This window comes from Centropristis striata, chromosome 2, assembly GCF_030273125.1.
Source record: "Centropristis striata isolate RG_2023a ecotype Rhode Island chromosome 2, C.striata_1.0, whole genome shotgun sequence".
In the NCBI taxonomy this organism is placed as follows: Eukaryota; Metazoa; Chordata; class Actinopteri; order Perciformes; family Serranidae; genus Centropristis; species Centropristis striata.
Window position 1 is genome coordinate 813,180 of NC_081518.1, and position 19,533 is coordinate 832,712.

Below are 19,533 nucleotides of genomic sequence, written 5' to 3' on the forward strand. Positions count from 1 at the left end.
TTATGTTTCCTTTGTTTCTTTTGGGTTCAACATTTTTATCAAGTAAGTCAAAGTTAAAAATTTTAGTATTGTGACAACCCTAGTCTGTAGAAACAAATAATATAAATAACAAAATATAAATCAATCATAAATCTAAAACCTATTATCAAGTGCAAATCTCAACAGTTGCCAAATACAAAAAGAAAAACTCTTCGCCACAGTCATAACGGGTCATTAATGGAAACCTTTATGCCTTATATACGTCAAGAAGTAGGAATGTTGCCAGTATCATGATATGCATTTTTTTTACCCATAAAAAAATATACCGGTATAATCATGAACGATACGATATGGCACACAACTACAAAACACTTTAAAAAACTCTTGTGAACAGACAGGAAGTAATTTAACCTGTTTCACAATGTTACAATAACTAAAACCAGCAGTTCTCAACCTTTCTGAGTCGTGACCCCCGCTCACTGAACACAATCTCACAGATCACCCAAGAAAGGAACAAAATGACCACAAAGACACAAAATGACCAAAAGAAATACACAAAATGACGCAGAAAAGAAACAAAATGACCAAAAAAAGACAAAATGACTAAAGGAAGACACAAAATGACAAAAAGACACAAAATGACTAAGAAAAGACACAAAATGACCAAAAAAGGAAACAAAATGACCAAAAAAATACACAAATTGACCAAAAAAGACACAAGATGTTCAAAAAAAGAAACAAAATGACGCAGAAAAGACAAAATGACTAAAGGAAGACACAAATTGACCACAAAATGATCAAAAAAAGACAGAAAATGACCAAAAAAAGACAGAAAATGACCAAAAAAGACCCAAAATGACCAAAAAAAGACACAAAATGACCAAAAAAGACAAAATGACCAAAAAAAAAAGACACAAAATGACCAAAAAACCCTGAAATGACCAAAAAAAAGACATGAAATGACCATAAAGACTAAAACACTTTAACACAGTGGAGACAGAGCTGACTAAAATGATTTGTTGACCCCAGAAATCATCTCGCGACCCCAACTGGGGTCCCGACCCCAAGGTTGAGAACAGCTGACTAAGACCACAGACAGACGACATTACTTTGTGTAAAATACTTTATGAGTGATTGTCTCCATAAAACAGGACAAACATGTCCGTTAGAGGTCCACACCAGTTTTTCTCATCAGCAGTCTCTCATTGTGTCCTACGACATAGTTGACATGCCATTCCTCACTAGTGCCACACCCACAGAGTCTACGTCACCTCCACCTCTGGAGACAGAACGCTGCCCTGAGTGTGTTTTCACCTCTCAGACCTTCAGCAGCAGCAGAAACTGATTGAGTCTGAGCTGCTGGTAACTCACAGCTGAACCTTCCATCTTTCAATCTGATTTTATTGAAAACAATAACACAGCAGCATTTTTCTTTAACAAATAAGAAAATCATAATGTCTGAGGTAGTTAATAAGATATTCAACTTAAAATAAATAGCAACAATTTACAGGACAAACTAAGAAAAGAACTGCAACCATAAATAAATAAAGAGTCCTAAAGAGGTTTTGGTTTCATTATAGTCCACAGAATACAGTTTCAGTTTTTATTTTTATTTCAGTTAACGAAAATGTTTTTTCAATTCTAGTTTTGGTTATTTGGTTAGTTTTGTTAACTATAATAACCTTGTTACAGACTGAGGCTGATCATATTAATATTTAGTGTAACTGTGGAGGAGAAGCTGATCTACTGTCAGGATGGAGGAGGTGAACAGCTCCGTGATGTGTGTTAGTGTGTTTATGGGATAAGGAGTTATCATTAGAGCAGTGTGTGTGTGTGTGTGTGTGTGTGTGTGTGTGTGTGTGTGTGTGTGTGTGAGCACCTGAACATGACCTTTAAAAACAGCTCTACCTTCTTCACTCTGCAGCAGCCAAACATTCATCAAGCTCTTTATTTATCATTTATTTATTCATTTAACTCTCTCTTCTTTATTTAACTCTTTATTCATCATTTAACTCTCTTTATTCATCATTTAACTCTCTTTATTCATCATTTAATTCTCTTTATTTATCATTTAACTCTTTATTCATCATTTAATTCTCTTTATTTATCATTTATTTTATCATTTAACTCTCTTTATTTATCATTTAACTGTCTTTATTTATCATTTAACTCTCTTTATTTATAATTTAACTCTCTTTATTTATAATTTAACTCTCTTTATTTATCATTTAACTCTCTTTATGCATCATTTAACTCTCTTTATTTATCATTTAACTCTCTTTATTTATCATTTAACTCTCTTTATTTATCATTTAACTCTCCCAAACATTCATCAAGCTCTTTATTGATCATGTATTGTATTATTATTTTTTATAGTTTAGTCCTCTGATGGTCAGATAACAGAGTCACTCTGTCCACATCAACAGTAGCTAGCTGCTCTTACACTTCATTTATTTATTTATTTAGATTTTATTACGATATCACAAACTTACACACACACACACACACACACACACACACACACACACACACACACACACACACACACACACAGTGAGCTAGCTAGCTGATGCTGCTAACGTTAGCTAGCTCGTCCAGCTAGCCGGCCAGACAAACTCATACCGGAAGTAGAGCTACTTTACAGAGTTACTATCTAAAGCTAATTCATCTAACGGCCTTTAAACTCGGTATGGAACAAAAGAAACGGAGGAGAAACATTATAAACCTACTGAAATCACCAGAAACCATCAGAGAGCTGCTCCACCGACCTGCTCCACCCACAGAGACTCTACAGAGGTGGAGATGGTCCCAGCAGAGGAACGGGCGCTGCCCTGTTGCTAATGGTAACGTCAGCCGGACGACCAGAGACTCTATAGAGGAAGCCGGAGATGGTCCCAGCAGAGGAAATTCACTTCCCCCGACACGCGGAAATACGGCTTCACCAAACACACGGAAAGTTTTTACTTGTGAAATATATTATAATGTAGATGAAAACTAAAATTAAAATATTTAAACACAAAAATGACTTAGAGGAAGTTATGTCACTCATTTTTTATTTTTATTTTTATTTTTTTCGTCGTTTTTTTGTTTTTTTTTGTTTTTTTAAATCAACTTTATTAAGGCAGTTGGGTGTAATACAAAAAAATACATCAGAACGTCGCCAGGGGGTTTCAATAAATCCTAAAGAGGTTGTCATACAAAAATATTATAAAAATTACAAATATTCAGAGTTTTAGCAGCTTTCAAATTAGTAGAGTCTTTAATAGAATTAATATACTGCTTGGTTTCACTTATAAATATAGAAAAGAGGGGATTTTTTTTGTGTATCGAGATTTATGTATGTGATATTTTGCCAATAGTATAATTAGATTTATAATGTAATATTGATTTGTGTATGGGAAGTCAGTGAAACCAAACAGTATATTTTCAAAACAAAGGGACAAATTAGGTTCAATTGAAAAAAAAAAGGAAGTTACAAATATCTTTCCAGAACTTAGACGAAAAAGGGCAAGACCAAAATAAATGAAAAATACTTTCAGGGTGCCCTTCACAAAAAAAGCAATTCAAATCTAAATCTTTTTTAAAACGTTGAAGAAATATGTCACTAATATTGGTGTAACTTACTGTGGCGCAAGTGCACTCGTTGAGACACCGGTTTTTCCCATGATGCACCATTCTAGCATACACTCACCTCATATGAAAAGTTTCTTTTTAGTTTTAGGTTTTAAGAAAACGTTATAGCATTCATTTTAGTTCTCAACAAGTTTACTGGTTAAGACATTATGACACATAATTTCTAAGGTTACCGCCGGCCGCTGCTTCAGAGACTCTTTAAGAGGTGGAGATGGTCCCAGCAGAGGAACGGGCGCTGCCCTGTTGCTAATGGTAACGTCAGCCGGACGACCAGAGACTCTATAGAGGAAGCTGGAGATGGTCCCAGCAGAGGAAATTCACTTCCCCCGACACCCGAAAATACGGCTTCACCAAACACACGGAAAGTTTTTACTTGTGAAATATATTATGATGTAGATTACACTAAAATTAAAGTATTTAAACACAAAAATGACTTAGAGGAAGTTATGTCACTAATATTGGTGTAACTTACTGTGGCGCAAGTGCACTCGTTGAGACACCGGTTTTTCCCATGATGCACCATTCTAGCATGCACTCACCTCATATGAAAAGTTTCTTTTTAGTTTTAGGTTTTAAGAAAACGTTTTAGTTTTCAACAAGTTTACTGGTTAAGACATTATGAGATACACTTTCTAAGGTTACCCAAAAATAAATAAATAAATAAATAGTCCTTTTTTTGGGCTTGATAATGTGACAGTATGCATTATATTATAATTACAATTATGATTATATAATTATATATACATTATTATAATATAATGTTATACACACACACACACACATATATATGTATATATATATATACATATATACATACATACATACATATATATATAGACCTATAAATATATAGGCCTATATATATATATATCATTATAATTATAATATATATTATAATAGTTGTTTAATGCAGGTGTGTCTTTATGTGTGTATATATGCTACCTTGTTATTCACAGCTCCATTAACACAGTGAATGGAAGGTGCTGTAGCTCTGTTATTCCTTTCATGTTTTATTTTCTCATGGCCTTTTCAGACCTGCATTAAAAAAAAAAAAGACCTGCATCAGGAGCTCTAAAGGAATACCGGCTCCTAGAAAACTATTTCAGAAAATAAGTCTATGTTAATAACCAGTTCTGTTTAAATGGCATTTGGTAGTGGAAGACTACACTGCAAAAACCAACTGACAAAAAATAAGACGGAAATAACTAGAATTATGCAAATAATGCTCTAAAAAAGTCAAATTATCTGCCAGTGCAGTAAGTAAATATTTATTTGTAAGAATTCGTGAAATAAGTAACATATCTAGCACTGGAAAAACAATGATGTCTTAAAATAAATACAAATTTACTTATTTGGAGTAATTATGGCTTGAATAGCCCGACTGTAGTAACATTAAAATAAGCCAGAAATACTTGAAACGAGCACATTTGGTGACATTTGGTGAAAATGCTTTTGAAATATCATTTTAACTCCATGCAACTAAAACTCTCAACTGGAGCCAATATTTGAGGTAAAAACTCACCATATTCAACAGTTGAATAGATTGAAAAGCATGAAAAAGCTCACAATGTCAATCCTAAAAACAAGTCTTTACACAATAAGATAATAAAATAAGCACATAATAGTAATACTAATAATTAAATAAGCACATGAAGCTATGGTCAGTAGGTAAATTATACTCAAAACAATATAATTAAGATGCTATTGCTAGATAGAAGAAGAAAATACTTGGTAAGCTTCATGTTTTTTTGCAGTGAATCACTTCTTTACCATATTTGCTATTAAGAAACGTGACTGTTTGTTTCCAATTTTGGACATTTTAAGTATATTCAAAATAAAGTGTCACCAATTTTTGTCAAATAGGCACAAATGAATGTGCTATGTCCACTTTACAGAGTTTTTTTAAAAGTATAATAATCCTTCTGTAACCTGCAGCCTCTGAAAGAGCTCCAGGTGTTGATGTGGTGGTTGGGCTTTTTATGGCTAAACTCATTTCTTTGATTAAGAACAAAAAAAAGATGCTATTGAAGCAGCTCCTAGTGCTCCATTATGGTCGCCAGCACAGACTCAATCACAAAGGAGGAATCTACAGCGCCACCAAGTGGCTGAGGAAGGTTACTACCACCTGCAGCCTGCAGGGCTTCACAATCAGCTGATTCACAAATACAACATGTAACATGTGCTATGAGTAGCTATGGGGAAGAAAACAACTAATTCACTCCTCAGATTGAATGAAACGCTTTAACGATGCTCTTTTAACCGTTTGTGTTTAACATTCTGGAGTCTCTAAAAGCTCCAAATAATCAGACTTGTTGCCTCCATCAGAGTATAAAACAAAGCAGCGTGGAGCCCTACTGTACATTTACCTCTAAAGTTCTGGCTGTAAACTCCATGAGGCCAGTTTCAGTTTGATGATGATATACCAAGTAAAACTGGAGACAAGCTCAAATAGATTTAGTATCAAATGATAGAACTGGATGGAACCCTCTTATATGGTAGATTTGACTCCTTTGGTCACATTTGACACATTTAACATTCTTTATTGAGCATGATAGTGTTTTGAAAGTTAAAAAAAGATTCAAAATCACATTTTATGTTGGACTAAAGGACTAAAAAAGAGACAAAATGACTAAAAAAAAGACACAAAATGACAAAAAAAGATACAAAATGACAAAAAAGGCACTAAATTACCAAAAAAAGCCACAATATGAGAAGCATAAATGACCACAAAATGACTGAAAAAGACCAATAATAATAATAATAATAATAATAATAAATACTCATAATAAAGACTCTTTATTATGTCTCTGGGCGTTACCTCAGACATGTAAAGATAAATAATAATAATAATAATAATAATAATAATAATAATAATGATAATATGATTATAATAATAATAATAATAATAATAACAATAAAGAATACTCTATAAATAAAGACTCTTTAATATGTCTATGGGAGTTACCTCAGACATATATAAAGGATTTAAATAATAATAATAATAATAATAATAATAATAATATTAATAAATACTCATAATAAAGACTCTTTATTATGTCTCTGGGCGTTACCTCAGACATGTAAAGATAAATAATAATAACAATAACAATAATAATTATAATAATAATAATAATAATATGATTATAATAATAATAATAATAATAATAATAAAGAATAAATACTCTATAAATAAAGACTCTTTAATATGTCTATGGGAGTTACCTCAGACATATATAAAGGATTTAAATAATAATAATAATAATAATAATAATAATAATAATAAAGAATAAATACTCTATAAATAAAGACTCTTTAATATGTCTATGGGAGTTACCTCAGACATATATAAAGGATTTAAATAATAATAATAATAATAATAAAATAAAAACAATAACAACAACAACAATAATAATAATAATAATAATAATAATAATAATAATAAGATAAAAAATAAATGTGCGCTACCTGCCTCTGGCCACTAGGGGCGGTAGTTGCCTAACGGGCCGACCGCAAGGCATTGTGGGACTTTTAGTTCTGAGCGGGTTTGTCTTGTTAACGGAGAACAAACGGAGACTTTTATCAGGTAAAACTGGACATCAGCTGCTGGTTCTGGTCCGATCCCAGCTCCTCGGACTCTAATCCGGATTAAACCGGGTTGATCTGGTCCCGTCCGGAGGGAAGAGACTCACTTTGGGAGGAAAATAAACAGGAAGTAGTTAGATTGTGGGACGTGTAGTTCCTGTAGGCCACCAGGACGGAAAAAAGAAACAACAGTAAATAGTGTAAAGTGTCTCCGGGAGCCGGACTCTGCCGGACTCTGCCGGACTCTGCTCCGCCGCCATGCCGGGCTTCACCTGCTGCGTCCCGGGCTGCTACAACAACTCGCACCGGGACCGGGAGCTCCGGTTCTACACCTTCCCGAAGGACGCGGGGCTGCGGGAGCTGTGGCTCCGGAACATCTCCCGGGCCGGGGTCAGCGGCTGCTTCAGCACCTTCCAGCCCACCACCGGGCACCGGGTCTGCAGCGTCCACTTCCCCGGCGGCAGGAAGACCTACAGCATCCGGGTCCCGTCGCTGTTCCCGCTGCGGGGCGTCAACGAGCGCAGGAGCCGCCGGGGCCGCGGCAGGAAGGTGTCCGCGGCCCCGGCGGCCCCCTCGGGGGGCCCCCCCGCGACCTCCGGGCTGGGGGTCAGCGGCGGGCTGGAGGGGGGGGGCCGAGGGGGCCGCGGGGGGCGAGGCCAGCGACGACGGCATCACGGTGGTCCAGATCGGCCAGAACGGGGAGTACCTGGGCACGGCAAGGCTGCCCGCCCAGTCCGAGGGGACCTGCTACACCGGGGGACCGGGTCCGGTGGGCTGCAGCGGGGACGAGCTCACCGCAGACGAGTGTGCCCCGGTGGAGCCCGGGTCCGGGGGGGACCGGGGGGTCCGGGGGGCAGCAGGTGGCCGTGCAGTACGTGAGCGTGACCAGCAGCCCGCTGGACCACTCGTACTCCCTGACCACCGGGACCACGTCCACCGAGCTGCTGCGGAAGCTGAACGAGCAGCGGGACATCATCGCCCTGATGGAGGTCAAGATGAAGGAGATGAAGTCCACCATCCGCCAGCTGAGGGTCACCGAGGCCAAGCTGCAGGAGGAGGTCCGGGAGCGGGACCGGCTGCTCTACGGGAACTCCGTGGCGTTTAACGTCCGCAAGAAAATGTGATGAGACCCGGTTTCTGACCCCGAACCCTACCGGAGACTGAGACCCGGTTTCTGACCCTACCGGAGACTGAGACCCGGTTTCTGACTCTACCGGAGACTGAGACCCGGTTTCTGACCCTACCGGAGACTGAGACCCGGTTTCTGACCCTACCGGAGACTGAGACCCGGTTTCTGACCCTACCGGAGACTGAGACCCGGTTTCTGACTCTACCGGAGACTGAGACCCGGTTTCTGACCCTACCGGTGACTGAGACCGGTCCAGAGACTCAGAGAGACTCAGAGAGACTCAGAGAGACTCGGAGAGACTCGGAGCGGGTCCAGCTCTATTTTGTATAAAACTTTGAGCGATGACAATTTATTTTCAACAAGTTGAGCTGATTTTTCAGAGGCTGAAGTAAAAATAAAGTTGAGTGGCTCGTTAATGTAGCTTCTATAATAACATGATCACCTGGAGACCTGCTGGTCCACCAGCCAGACTTGGAGACCTGCTGGTTCACCAGCCAGACTTTGAGACTTGCTGGTCCTCTAACCGGACTTGGAGACCTGCCGGTCCTCCAGCTGGACTTGGAGACCTGCTGGTGGACCAGCTGGACTTGGAGACCTGCTGGTCCACCAGCTGGACTTGGAGACCTGCTGGTGGACCAGCTGGACTTGGAGACCTGATGGTCCACCAGCTGGACTTGGAGACCTGCTGGTGGACCAGCTGGACTTGGAGACCTGCTGGTCCACCAGCTGGACTTGGAGACCTGCTGGTGGACCAGCTGGACTTGGAGACCTGCTGGTCCACCAGCTGGACTTGGAGACCTGCTGGTGGACCTGCTGGACTTGGAGACCTGCTGGTGGACCAGCTGGACCTGGAGACCTGCTGGTGGACCAGCTGAGGTCAATAAAAGACATTTTATCCAAACAGACTGGTGTGAGACGTTTTAACTGACTGATGAGGAGAAAACGCCTCGTTACATAGAAAGTTTTTCTCTTTCAGATAGTTTTTATTTGCTCTTGTGGATTGAAATGAAGAAGCTGCTGCAGTAAAAAGATCTGCAGAGATAAACATGATGCCATGAAGCATCTTTAGGGTTTTTAGTAACTGAAACACTATTGTTATGTAGAGCTGCAAATATTAATTGATTAGTTGTCAACTTTTTAATCAACCAACAAACATTCTCACAAGTGGTTTTATTTCAAATAAATCACTTTCCAGCTTCTTAAATCTCCCTTAGCTGAATATCTTTTTAATTTGTGGACAAAAACAACATGTAAGGACATTTAAGTCGTCTTTTCTGACATTCAATACACCAAACAACTAATCAGTGAATTAATAATGTATTTATTCATTTGCATATGAATGGAGAATAAAGACAGTTAGTTGCAGCCCTGCACTTGTTAGTAAATGAACTAAAACTACCATTTATTAACCTGAGTTGCCTTCAACGGTACCTTAAGTTGTTTTCCTTTTATTTTTGTTGCTAAGAGAAGTTTGTGCAGCAGATATTAATAATAAAAGACTGAAAAGGAATTCTTAAAACTTGAATGGGCGCTCAGAAGATGAGATCTATTAAAAAGATGTTTTTGATGCATTAAGTTACATTTGCTCAGCTTCTGTTGTAGGAAATCTAAAGAGAAGTAGAAGAAAAGAGCTTTTTTCTGCAGATAAATGAAGCTCGGCCCAGACGTTGTTCTGCTGGTCTCAGTGTGATTTAGTGGCTGCGTCTCATTACTGTTTCATGCACACGATGTTACATTTCACATGTTTGAACTTTTGTCTGACAGCTTTGTTCTGCTCTCATTTTGAAGTAAACTTCATTTTGTCATAGTTCTGATTCACGCTGATTAATTTCTCTGTTTGTGAGATGTTTCCTGATTGTGTCCAGTTTCACATTAACAGTCAAAAGATCATGGAGGATTTTTATTTATTGCTTTTACTTTAAAGTTGGGAAGATTTTAGCTCAACCCTCCTGGATTACAGTCACCTGGAGGAAGCACAGAACATTCTGAATGTCTTTACACTGTAAAAAGGTGATAAAAACCAGATAAAAACAGTAAATCTAAAGGTCTAAAACCAGATCAAACAGTAAATCTAAAGGTCTAAAACCAGATCAAACAGTAAATCTAAAGGTCTAAAACCAGATCAAACAGTAAATCTAAAGGTCTAAAACCAGATCAAACAGTAAATCTAAAGGTCTAAAACCAGATCAAACAGTAAATCTAAAGGTCTAAAACCAGATCAAACAGTAAATCTAAAGGTCTAAAACCAGATCAAACAGTAAATCTGAGGGAAATGATCTTGCTGCATGGACAGATAATTTACCTTGACAAGATTTATTAAATTAAGATTATTAAATCTAGAAATAAGCATGTTGAACACTTACCGTTACCTAAAATGTATGTAAAAATGACCACTAAAAAGACACAAATTGACCAGAAAAGACACTAATTGACCAAAAAATACACAAAATGATCAAAAAAGACAGAAAATTATTAAAAATGTATGTAAAAATGACCACTTAAAAAACACAAATTGACAATAAAAGACACTAATTGACAAAAAAAAAGACACAAAATGAATAAAAAAAGACGTGAAATAACCAAAAAAGACACAAAATGACCAAAAATAGATGTAAAAATGACCACTAAAAAGACACAATGATGAAATTAACTCTTAAAACCAGATAAAGTAAAGCTGCCAGCAGTGATGAACTGGCCCGAGCAGAGTGACCTGATGATTATTTGGTTCTTACCAAGATAAAAAAAAACTTTTTGTCTTTTTTTGGGGATTTTACGTCTTTTGTGTCCGTCTTTTTTTGGGTGTTTTTTTTTTTGTCTTTTTATGTATTTTTTTTGTAATTTTACATCTTTTTTTTTTTTTTTTGTCTTTTTGTGTCTTTTTTTGGTCATTTTGTGTCTTTTTACATCTTCTTTTGGTCACAAAATGACCAAAAAAGACAAAAAAATGTACAAAAGAGACACAAAATTACCCAAAATATATGTAAAATGACCACTAAAAAGACACAAATTGACAAAAAAAGACACAAAATGACCAAAAAATACATATAATGACCATTAAAAAGACACAAAATGAAAAAAAAGTTGTGAAATGACCAAAAAAGACACAAACTGGCCAAAAATAGATGACCACTAAAAAGACACAATAATAAACTAACTCTTAAACCAGATAAAGTAAAGCTGCCAGCAGTGATGAACTGGCCCGAGCAGAGTGACCTGATGATTATTTGGTTCTTACCAAGATAAAAAAAACTTTAGATTAAAAGTGTTAGATCATTTATCTGGTTTTAAGAGTTAATTTCTTATTTTAAGTGTTCAACATGCTTATTTCTAGATTTAATAATCTTAATTTAATAAATCTTGTCAAGTGAAGGAGGAGGATTGTGGTTGAGCCAGAAAATCATTCTGCAAAATGCAGCTATATGTAGTTGGACATCTTGGTATTTTTTGTATACTGCATTTTACATATTGGGACATATTGCAGTATAGTTTTTGGCAGAATAACTAGTACGGTAGTCGAGTATTTGATTGCACACTTTGTCTTTCTTGGATGAAACTACGGTGAACAAAGAATCTAAAAACTGAGAACATTTGAAGTGGATGTGGGACAAGTTTAACAACTGAAGAAGTAAATCCAAATACCTGTTGATAGACTAGAGCTGCAACAATTATTCTATTAATGGAACAATAATGGATTATTAAATTAATGGTCAACTATTTTGATAATCCAATAATTGGTTTGAGCAGTTTTTTTTAAAGACAATAAGTCCAAATTCTCTGATTTCAGCTTCTTCAATGTGAATATTTCTGGTTTCTTTGTTCCTTTATGACAATAAACTGAATATCTGTTTGGTTTGTGGACAAAACAAGAGATTTGAGGACGTCATCTGGTGGTTTGGGAACACTCATTGATATTTTTATACATTTTATTCACCAAACAACTAATCGATTAATCGTTTAAATAATCGACAGATTAATCCATAATGAAAATAATCGTTAGTTGCAGCCCTATAGTGATAGACTCTAACATAACTTGTGCAGTTTAATTTAAGTCTCATTTATCTAGTTGTATAAACAAACACATGCATTTTCATGTGGGGATGGATCTCCTCATGCTAATACATATTCAATTATTTGCATTTTTCAACAGTCTGCAGTTCTGTCAGATGTTCAGTGAATATTTGTCACCGTTGGTCTCAGCAGAATCAATCAAGTCTTCAGTGTCTCTGAGGAGAATTTCATGTTTTTAACAGCATCTCGTTAGTGCAAACTGTCTATTTTTTTGGCAGAATAAAGTGATTTTGACAGAAATATCACAATTTTCTCTGGAGTCCAAGAAAGCTCCGGAGCTCTTTGACTTCTTCATGACGTCACGAGGTAAAAACGTTCAGCAGCATGTTTCCTGCTGCAGCTCAACTCTAAAGTTTTGGCTTTTACAGTTAAGTTCACATGTCACATTTAATGCATCAACTCTTTTTCAGCAAAGGTAAAAAAAAATTAAAAAAACACCACAGAGACAACACAGGGATTTTTGCAGTGTTCATTCAGCATTTTTGTGTTAACTGTTTTTTATTATTTCCTTGTGTTTTTATCTGTTTTGTGTGTGTGTGTGTGTGTGTTTTTGAGTGTGTTTATTGTAATTTTGTGTGTTTTGTTTTTTTGAGTTTTTTGTAATTTCTTTGTTTTTTGTTTTTATGTGTTTTTTGTCATTTCTTTATGTTTTTATGTGTGTTTTTTGTAATTTATTTATGCTTTTTGTGTTTGATGTGTATTTTTTGTAATTTCTTTGTTGTTTTTGTGTTTTTATGTGTGTTTTTTGTAATTTCTTTGTGTTTTTGTGTGTTTTATGTAATTTTTTTGTGTTTTATGTGTGTTTTTTGTGATTTCTTTGTGTTTTATGTGCATTTTTTGTAATTTCTTTGTTGTTTTTGTGTTTTTATGTGTGTTTTTTGTAATTTCTTTGTGTTTTATGTGTGTTTTTTGTAATTTCTTTGTTTTTGTGTGTTTTATGTACATTTTTTGTGTTTTATGTGTGTTTTTTGTAATTTCTTTGTTTTTGTGTGTTTTATGTACATTTTTTGTGTTTTATGTGTGTTTTTTGTGATTTCTTTGTGTTTTATGTGTATTTTTTGTAATTTCTTTGTTGTTTTTGTGTTTTTATGTGTGTGTTTTGCAATTTATTTGTGTTTTTTGTGTTTTTATGTAATTTCTTTGTGTTTTATGTGTGTTTTTTGTGTTTTTATGTGTTTTATGTAATTTCTTTGTTGTTTTTGTGTTTTTATGTGTGTTTTTTGTAATTTCTTTGTGTTTTTGTGTGTTTTATGTAATTTATTTGTGTTTTATGTGTGTTTTCTGTAATTTATTTGTGTTTTTTGTGTGTTTTATGTGTGTTTTTTGTAATCATTGTTTTATTTTTTTTGTGTTCAAAATGTTGATCCAGTAAGTCAAAATGAAAAACAGTAATAATCAGGTGATATAGGTGAGGTTGTGCTGAAAACAATGACACCAACATGCAGGTGCGTGGCCACCGGGTGGCACCAGTTAACCCTGACATGTGATTGGCCTCCTCACCAGAGCTGCCAGTCAGTTTGCCCGAGCTGATTTTTGTTGCTTAAGCTTATGAATTCAGTCATTATTCAATGGTATTCTAAAAATCCATGTGGAAAAAATTACTTCTCACTGTTCTCAGGTCAAATATTTATCTGCAATTAAAATGCGATTAATTTCGATCAATTAATTACAAAGCCTCTAATTAATTAGGTTATTTTTTTAATCGAGCAACAAGTGATATAAAACTCTGACCTTTGAACTTTCCTCATTAAAACAGCTTTTGTTGGAGAAATGAGAGACTGACTGACAAATGTTCTTCTGCTCTCAACATGAACAGTGAACTTTGTGTTGTTTCAGGAGAACAGCCTCAGTTATATCTCATATTAGTCTCATCATTTATCCATCAGCTTTATATCAAACCCTGGAATTAAGACCAGAAGAAAATACTTTGTTTATGTTTGTTTATTCATTATAGAAACAGTTTTTTCACACATCCCATCAGTGAAGTTTGTTAAATCATTTTTGTTCAGTGATTTCTTGTACAGATTCACTTCATCCACACAATCAATTAGTTTGATCAGAATCTCAGAGATATACAAGATAATAATGATTATTTCCTTATTGATTATGAACATGATAATTATAGTTTTATAATACATCATAGAGCCTCATTTGTGCTTTGATTATAACAGCAACATTTGGTCTAACAAACAAATAAATGTAGATATAATTCTAGTTTTTTTACACATTTTCTTTGAATATCTGGAGCTTTCTCTCTTCAGACCCATGCATAAAAGAAAAACAACAACAACAACATACAAATATTCAACAAACATTTGGAGCTCAGAGAAATGTACATTTTCCTGCAGAGAAATATGAGTTGAGGTGAACAACAGTCATCATGAGCAGTGAAAGCCTCCGTGGCTCAACAGACACAGGAAGGAAAGTCAAACATCTACAGAACAACTAATGAGCAGATGTCAAAGCCCCGCCCATAATGTTTGATTGACAGCTGATCTCTGCAGAGAAGAAATGCCACAACGATGAGCTCTCAGCAACAAACATGGAAAGAAATCAGTTTAAAGGTCCCTTATTGTAGAAAAACACCAGTTACAAGTCTTGTGATTATAAAGCAGGTGCAGTTGCAATAAAAATACTGTGAAAATATATTTTCTGACTGCTTCCTAAAAATCTGTCACTCAAAGAAGCTGCTCCTATAGGATACGGCAGTATACACATTATCGTGTCCGACTCTAAATCTGCAACTTGTAAGTGAACCAGTAATATATTTCATGTTTGAGTCAGAGGGAAGCATCATCAGGCTCTAACATGTAAAGTCTGACAACATCTTCCTCAGCGGTGGCCATCGTCTTTTTACATTCACCGGTGAGTTTAACCTGCAAACCGTTAACTGTGGTTAGCCTGGCCGGGTGTCACTCAAGACTGTCAGCCAATCAGAAGAAAGGCTCATGAATATTAATGAGACAGGCCCAAAATGATCTGAGCTGCTGGAGCTGCAGAAGGAGGCTGAGAGAGCAGATGAACAACTGAACTGAGATGGTTTTTAGAACGAAAACTACAAATGTATATTCTTATAAAACACAACAAAGGTGAACAATATGGGAGCTGTAAGAGTTAAAACACATTTTTACCTGCTGTTCCTTTCAATGACTTTGGTTATTTGAGTTTACAGAACTCAGCAGTGGTTCCAGCGCTGTAACCAACCACAAGTCCAGCATAGAGCGGCTGAGTGAACGTGGTCTGGACTCTGTGGAGGAGGGTCATGGTTTCAGAGATGCTGTAGAAGGACAGAATACCTGCTCTGTGATCCAGGTACACTCCCACTCTGGAGGACCCAGGACCTGAGACGGGAGTTTGGATACTGTTGTACCAAAATGTATTTTCATTGTCGTAACATTGTAAAGCCCAAGACTTGTCATTGTATCCAAATAAAGAGTCAAACGACTCCCCTCTGCTGATGTTCTTGTATGAAGCTGCTACCCAAACTACACCCTCTCTCCACTCCACCTCCCAGTAACATCGTCCAGTCAGACTCTCTCTACTCAGAACCTGATAACATACAGTGAATCTGTCTGGGTGACTTGGATAGGACTGTTCATTACTCATGTGTGTTGCTTTTCTGTTCCCATCAGATAATAACAGGTCTGTGCATGCTGTGTTTGGATCCAGTGTGATCTCACATGAATATTTTAAGAACTCAGCTCTGGTCGTGGGCTCTGCTGGTGAATCTGACAGTAAAACATCCACTTCAGTCAGTGAGACGTCTGTCCATTTGTCTCTCAGGACGTCCTGCAGTTTGTCTCTGACTCGTGACACGGCCGCTGTCACGTGGTCAAAGTAGCGCAGAGGACGGATCTGGATGCTGGATGTAGACGGGCTGAGTGCTGACAGTGAGGGGTAGCTGTGGAGAAACTGGTTGTGGTCCTCTGTGTTTGAGAGCTTCTTCAGTTCAGCGTCTTTCCTCTTCAGCTCTCTGATCTCCTGCTGCAGCTTCTCCTCCACCTCTTTGACTCGACTCACTTCAGTTTCCTGCTGGGATCTGACCTGCTGCTTCACCTCAGAGCTTCTTTTCTGCATGAGAAGGATCAGCTCAGTGAACATCTTCTCACTGTCCTCCACTGCTTTATCAGCAGAGAGATTGATGGCCTCCAGCTCCTGTTGAAGCAGCTTCACATCTTTCTCTCTGTCCTGGATTCTCTGCTGGATGTTGAGTCGACTCACCTCCAGCTCTTTCTGCTTCTCCGTCCGTTCTGCTGCAGCTGAGACCGTGTCGTGGCCTTTATGTTGGTCCACAGAGCAGAGATAACAGATAGACTTCTGATCAGTCCGGCAGAACATCTTCATCACCTCATCGTGCTGAGAGCAGATGTTCTCCTGCAGCTTCTCGGAGGGCTCCACCAGCTTGTGTTTCTTAAATCTCGGTGATTCATAATGAGGCTGGAGGTGTTTCTCACAGTACGAGGCCAGACACTGCAGACAGGACTTGAAGGCTTTCAGTTTTCTCCCAGTGCAGACATCACAGGCCACATCTCCAGGTCCAGCATAGCAGAGATCAGCAGGAGCAGCTTGGAGTCCAGTCTTCTTCACCTCATTCACTACAACTGCTAACATGGTGTTTTTCAGCAGGACAGGCCTCGGAGTGAACGTCTGTCTGCACTCAGGGCAGCTGTAGATTCCCTTTCTATCCTCTCCATCCCAGTGTGTTTTAATACACTTCATACAGTAGCTGTGTCCACATGTAGTCGTCACCGGATCCTTCAGTAGATCCAGACAGATGGAACAAGAGAAAGTTTCCCGGTCCAGCTGAACTCCTTTCTGCGCCATTTCACCTCTCAGTCACAACGACTGTCTGAGTTTCACTTCCTCATAAGTGAAACCGGTTTGAGCTCTGTGTGTGTGTGTGTGTGTGTGTGTGTGTGCAGTGAGTCACCACCATGTTGGTAACACCCATTTTCTAACTAGTAGATGTGAAGGGGAGGGAACCAGGAAACAGAGTGCATGATTTCTTCAGGGGCAGACAGTGATAGGGAGAGAGAGATCAGGATGGAAAGGACTCAAAACATTGAGACATTTTTCATGATAAATAACAAAAAAAGTCTGCAGATAACGATGATGAAGGTATCAGTCACTCCATCCTGAATCAGTCACACTCAGACTCACTACTGCCACACAACAATCAAGAACTATTAAATACATTCTGTTTTATTACTTTATGTGTATTTCAATAGTCTTTATTGTTGATGAGTGGACGTGTGGTTGTTGTTTTTATAAGCTTATAGACAGTTGAATATCTATCTATCAAATAGAAAAAGGAATAGGCTAGAAGTATATATATATATATATATATAACATTTTATAACATATATATATATATATATATATATATATATATAACTTCTTAAGTGTCCTTGTTCTATTCTGTGTTTTTTCTATTGTTGTTTTTATTTATTCTACCTCAGTATTTTATTCTATTGTATTTTATTGTACTTAAAATACCGGATTACTGTGACCACCGAATGTCCCTTCAGGGATGAATAAAATAATCAATCAATCAATCAATCAATCAATCAATCAATCAATCAATCAATGAATCAGTGAATCAATGAATCTATCTATCTATCTATCTATCTATCTATCTATCTATCTATCTATCTATCTATCTATCTATCTATCTATCTATCTATCTATGTCTACAATGTCAGGAAAAGCAGCAGGATTACTTTAAAATTAATCACATTTGAATAAGTTCAGTTTATGTTATTCTTGTATTGATATTTTAAGTAACTGTTACAACTTTTCCCAGGAACTTTGCATATTGCTGAGGTTGCGGGCCCATCGTCTGCATTTCAGCATTCTGCAGGTCGCTAAATATTAAAGTCATAATGGATAACCCTAAGCAATTAAATAAAAACAGTGTGTTTACATATCTTCTTGATCCAATAATTGAATATTTCTTTGTGATCAGACACTTCCCCTAGTGACCAGTTGGATCACGACAACACATGCACACATGATTTTTTTTTACAATGTACATTTATAACAAAATCAATTTGAAAATGTTTATTGACTGAAAACTGAATACAAAAGCTGAAAGAAGACAACAATGCAGACATGAATGTACACTGTAAAAATAATCTGTTTAATTTACGGTAAAATACTGTCAGCTATGTTTGCCAGAATTTCACCGTGAAAAATACAGTGAGTGGGTTTTCTCCTGTAAATTAAAATGTAAATATTAGCAAAAAAAAAACAGTAATTTAGTCAGAGTAGTCCCTTTATTTTTAGGGTAATTGTGTCCTTGTGACAATATGGTAATTTCCCTTTAATTTTAGATGAAAAAAACTGTTTTCTACTGTTAAAGGGTTTTGTACTATTCCTTGATTTACGGTGATTAAAAGTGTCTACTTCAAAATTATAGTTACTGCACTCTGTTTATCATTTTTACAGCAAAGTAGAGTAGAGTAACTACATTTTTGGGGTCAAAGATCAAATAAATGATCATGATTTTTGAGCACAACTAATTAATGAATCGTTTAAATAATCGACAGATTAATAGATAATGAAAATAATTGTAAGTTGCAGCTGTTTATCATATTGACTAATCATTTGCTGTTACAGTGTGTGAAATAAATGACTTTCTGTTTATTGACCTTTTTTAATAAGTTGATTTACTTTTATGTTATACATTGGTATGAATATTTCAACCATATTTACACGAGGATTTACATAGGACTGGAACATGTGCTGGAACATGTGCTTAACTGTCATTTATTTTTGTATCTATATAATTTCTGAATCGTCTGTCGATATGTATTTTTTTCTTATTTATTTATTTTTTCTCTGTGTCTGTGAGCCGAGTTGTAGTGTAGTATAGCCCAGTGTGGGTTGTTTTTATTTTATTTTTATATATTCTATTTTATTTGTTTGATTGTTCTTTGTGTTTGTTTGTTTTTCACTGTGTGCTGTGAAAATCAATAAACATATTGTTTAAAAAAAAAAAAAGTTGATTTACAGTAGAAACCAGTGTGAACGGGTCAGAGGCTGCAGGAGGAAGTTCAGCCTGTAGGTGGCGCTGCAGTAACAGCTTTAGTTGATATGGACTAATTTGTTTCATCTGTGTGTCTGAGGCTTGAATGGTCATT

The 19,533-nt window shown here is 36.7% G+C and overlaps 2 protein-coding genes across 2 annotated transcripts; one reads left to right on the top strand and one right to left on the bottom strand.

Moving 5' to 3' along the window:
• The first annotated feature begins 7,149 nt into the window (after positions 1–7,149).
• thap11 (THAP domain containing 11) lies at positions 7,150–8,955 on the top strand. The gene is given in 3 exon segments (XM_059356400.1): positions 7,150–7,820; positions 7,822–8,008; positions 8,052–8,955. Coding segments are annotated over 3 exon segments (822 nt in total). The 5' UTR covers positions 7,150–7,452; the 3' UTR covers positions 8,319–8,955.
• Positions 8,956–14,167: 5,212 nt separating this feature from the next.
• On the bottom strand, positions 14,168–17,272 carry LOC131990944 (tripartite motif-containing protein 16-like). The gene has a single exon (XM_059356197.1). The coding sequence runs from the start codon at positions 17,213–17,215 to the stop codon at positions 15,548–15,550; it is 1,668 nt and encodes a 555-aa protein (XP_059212180.1). The 5' UTR covers positions 17,216–17,272; the 3' UTR covers positions 14,168–15,547.
• Between the last annotated feature and the right edge of the window lie 2,261 nt (positions 17,273–19,533).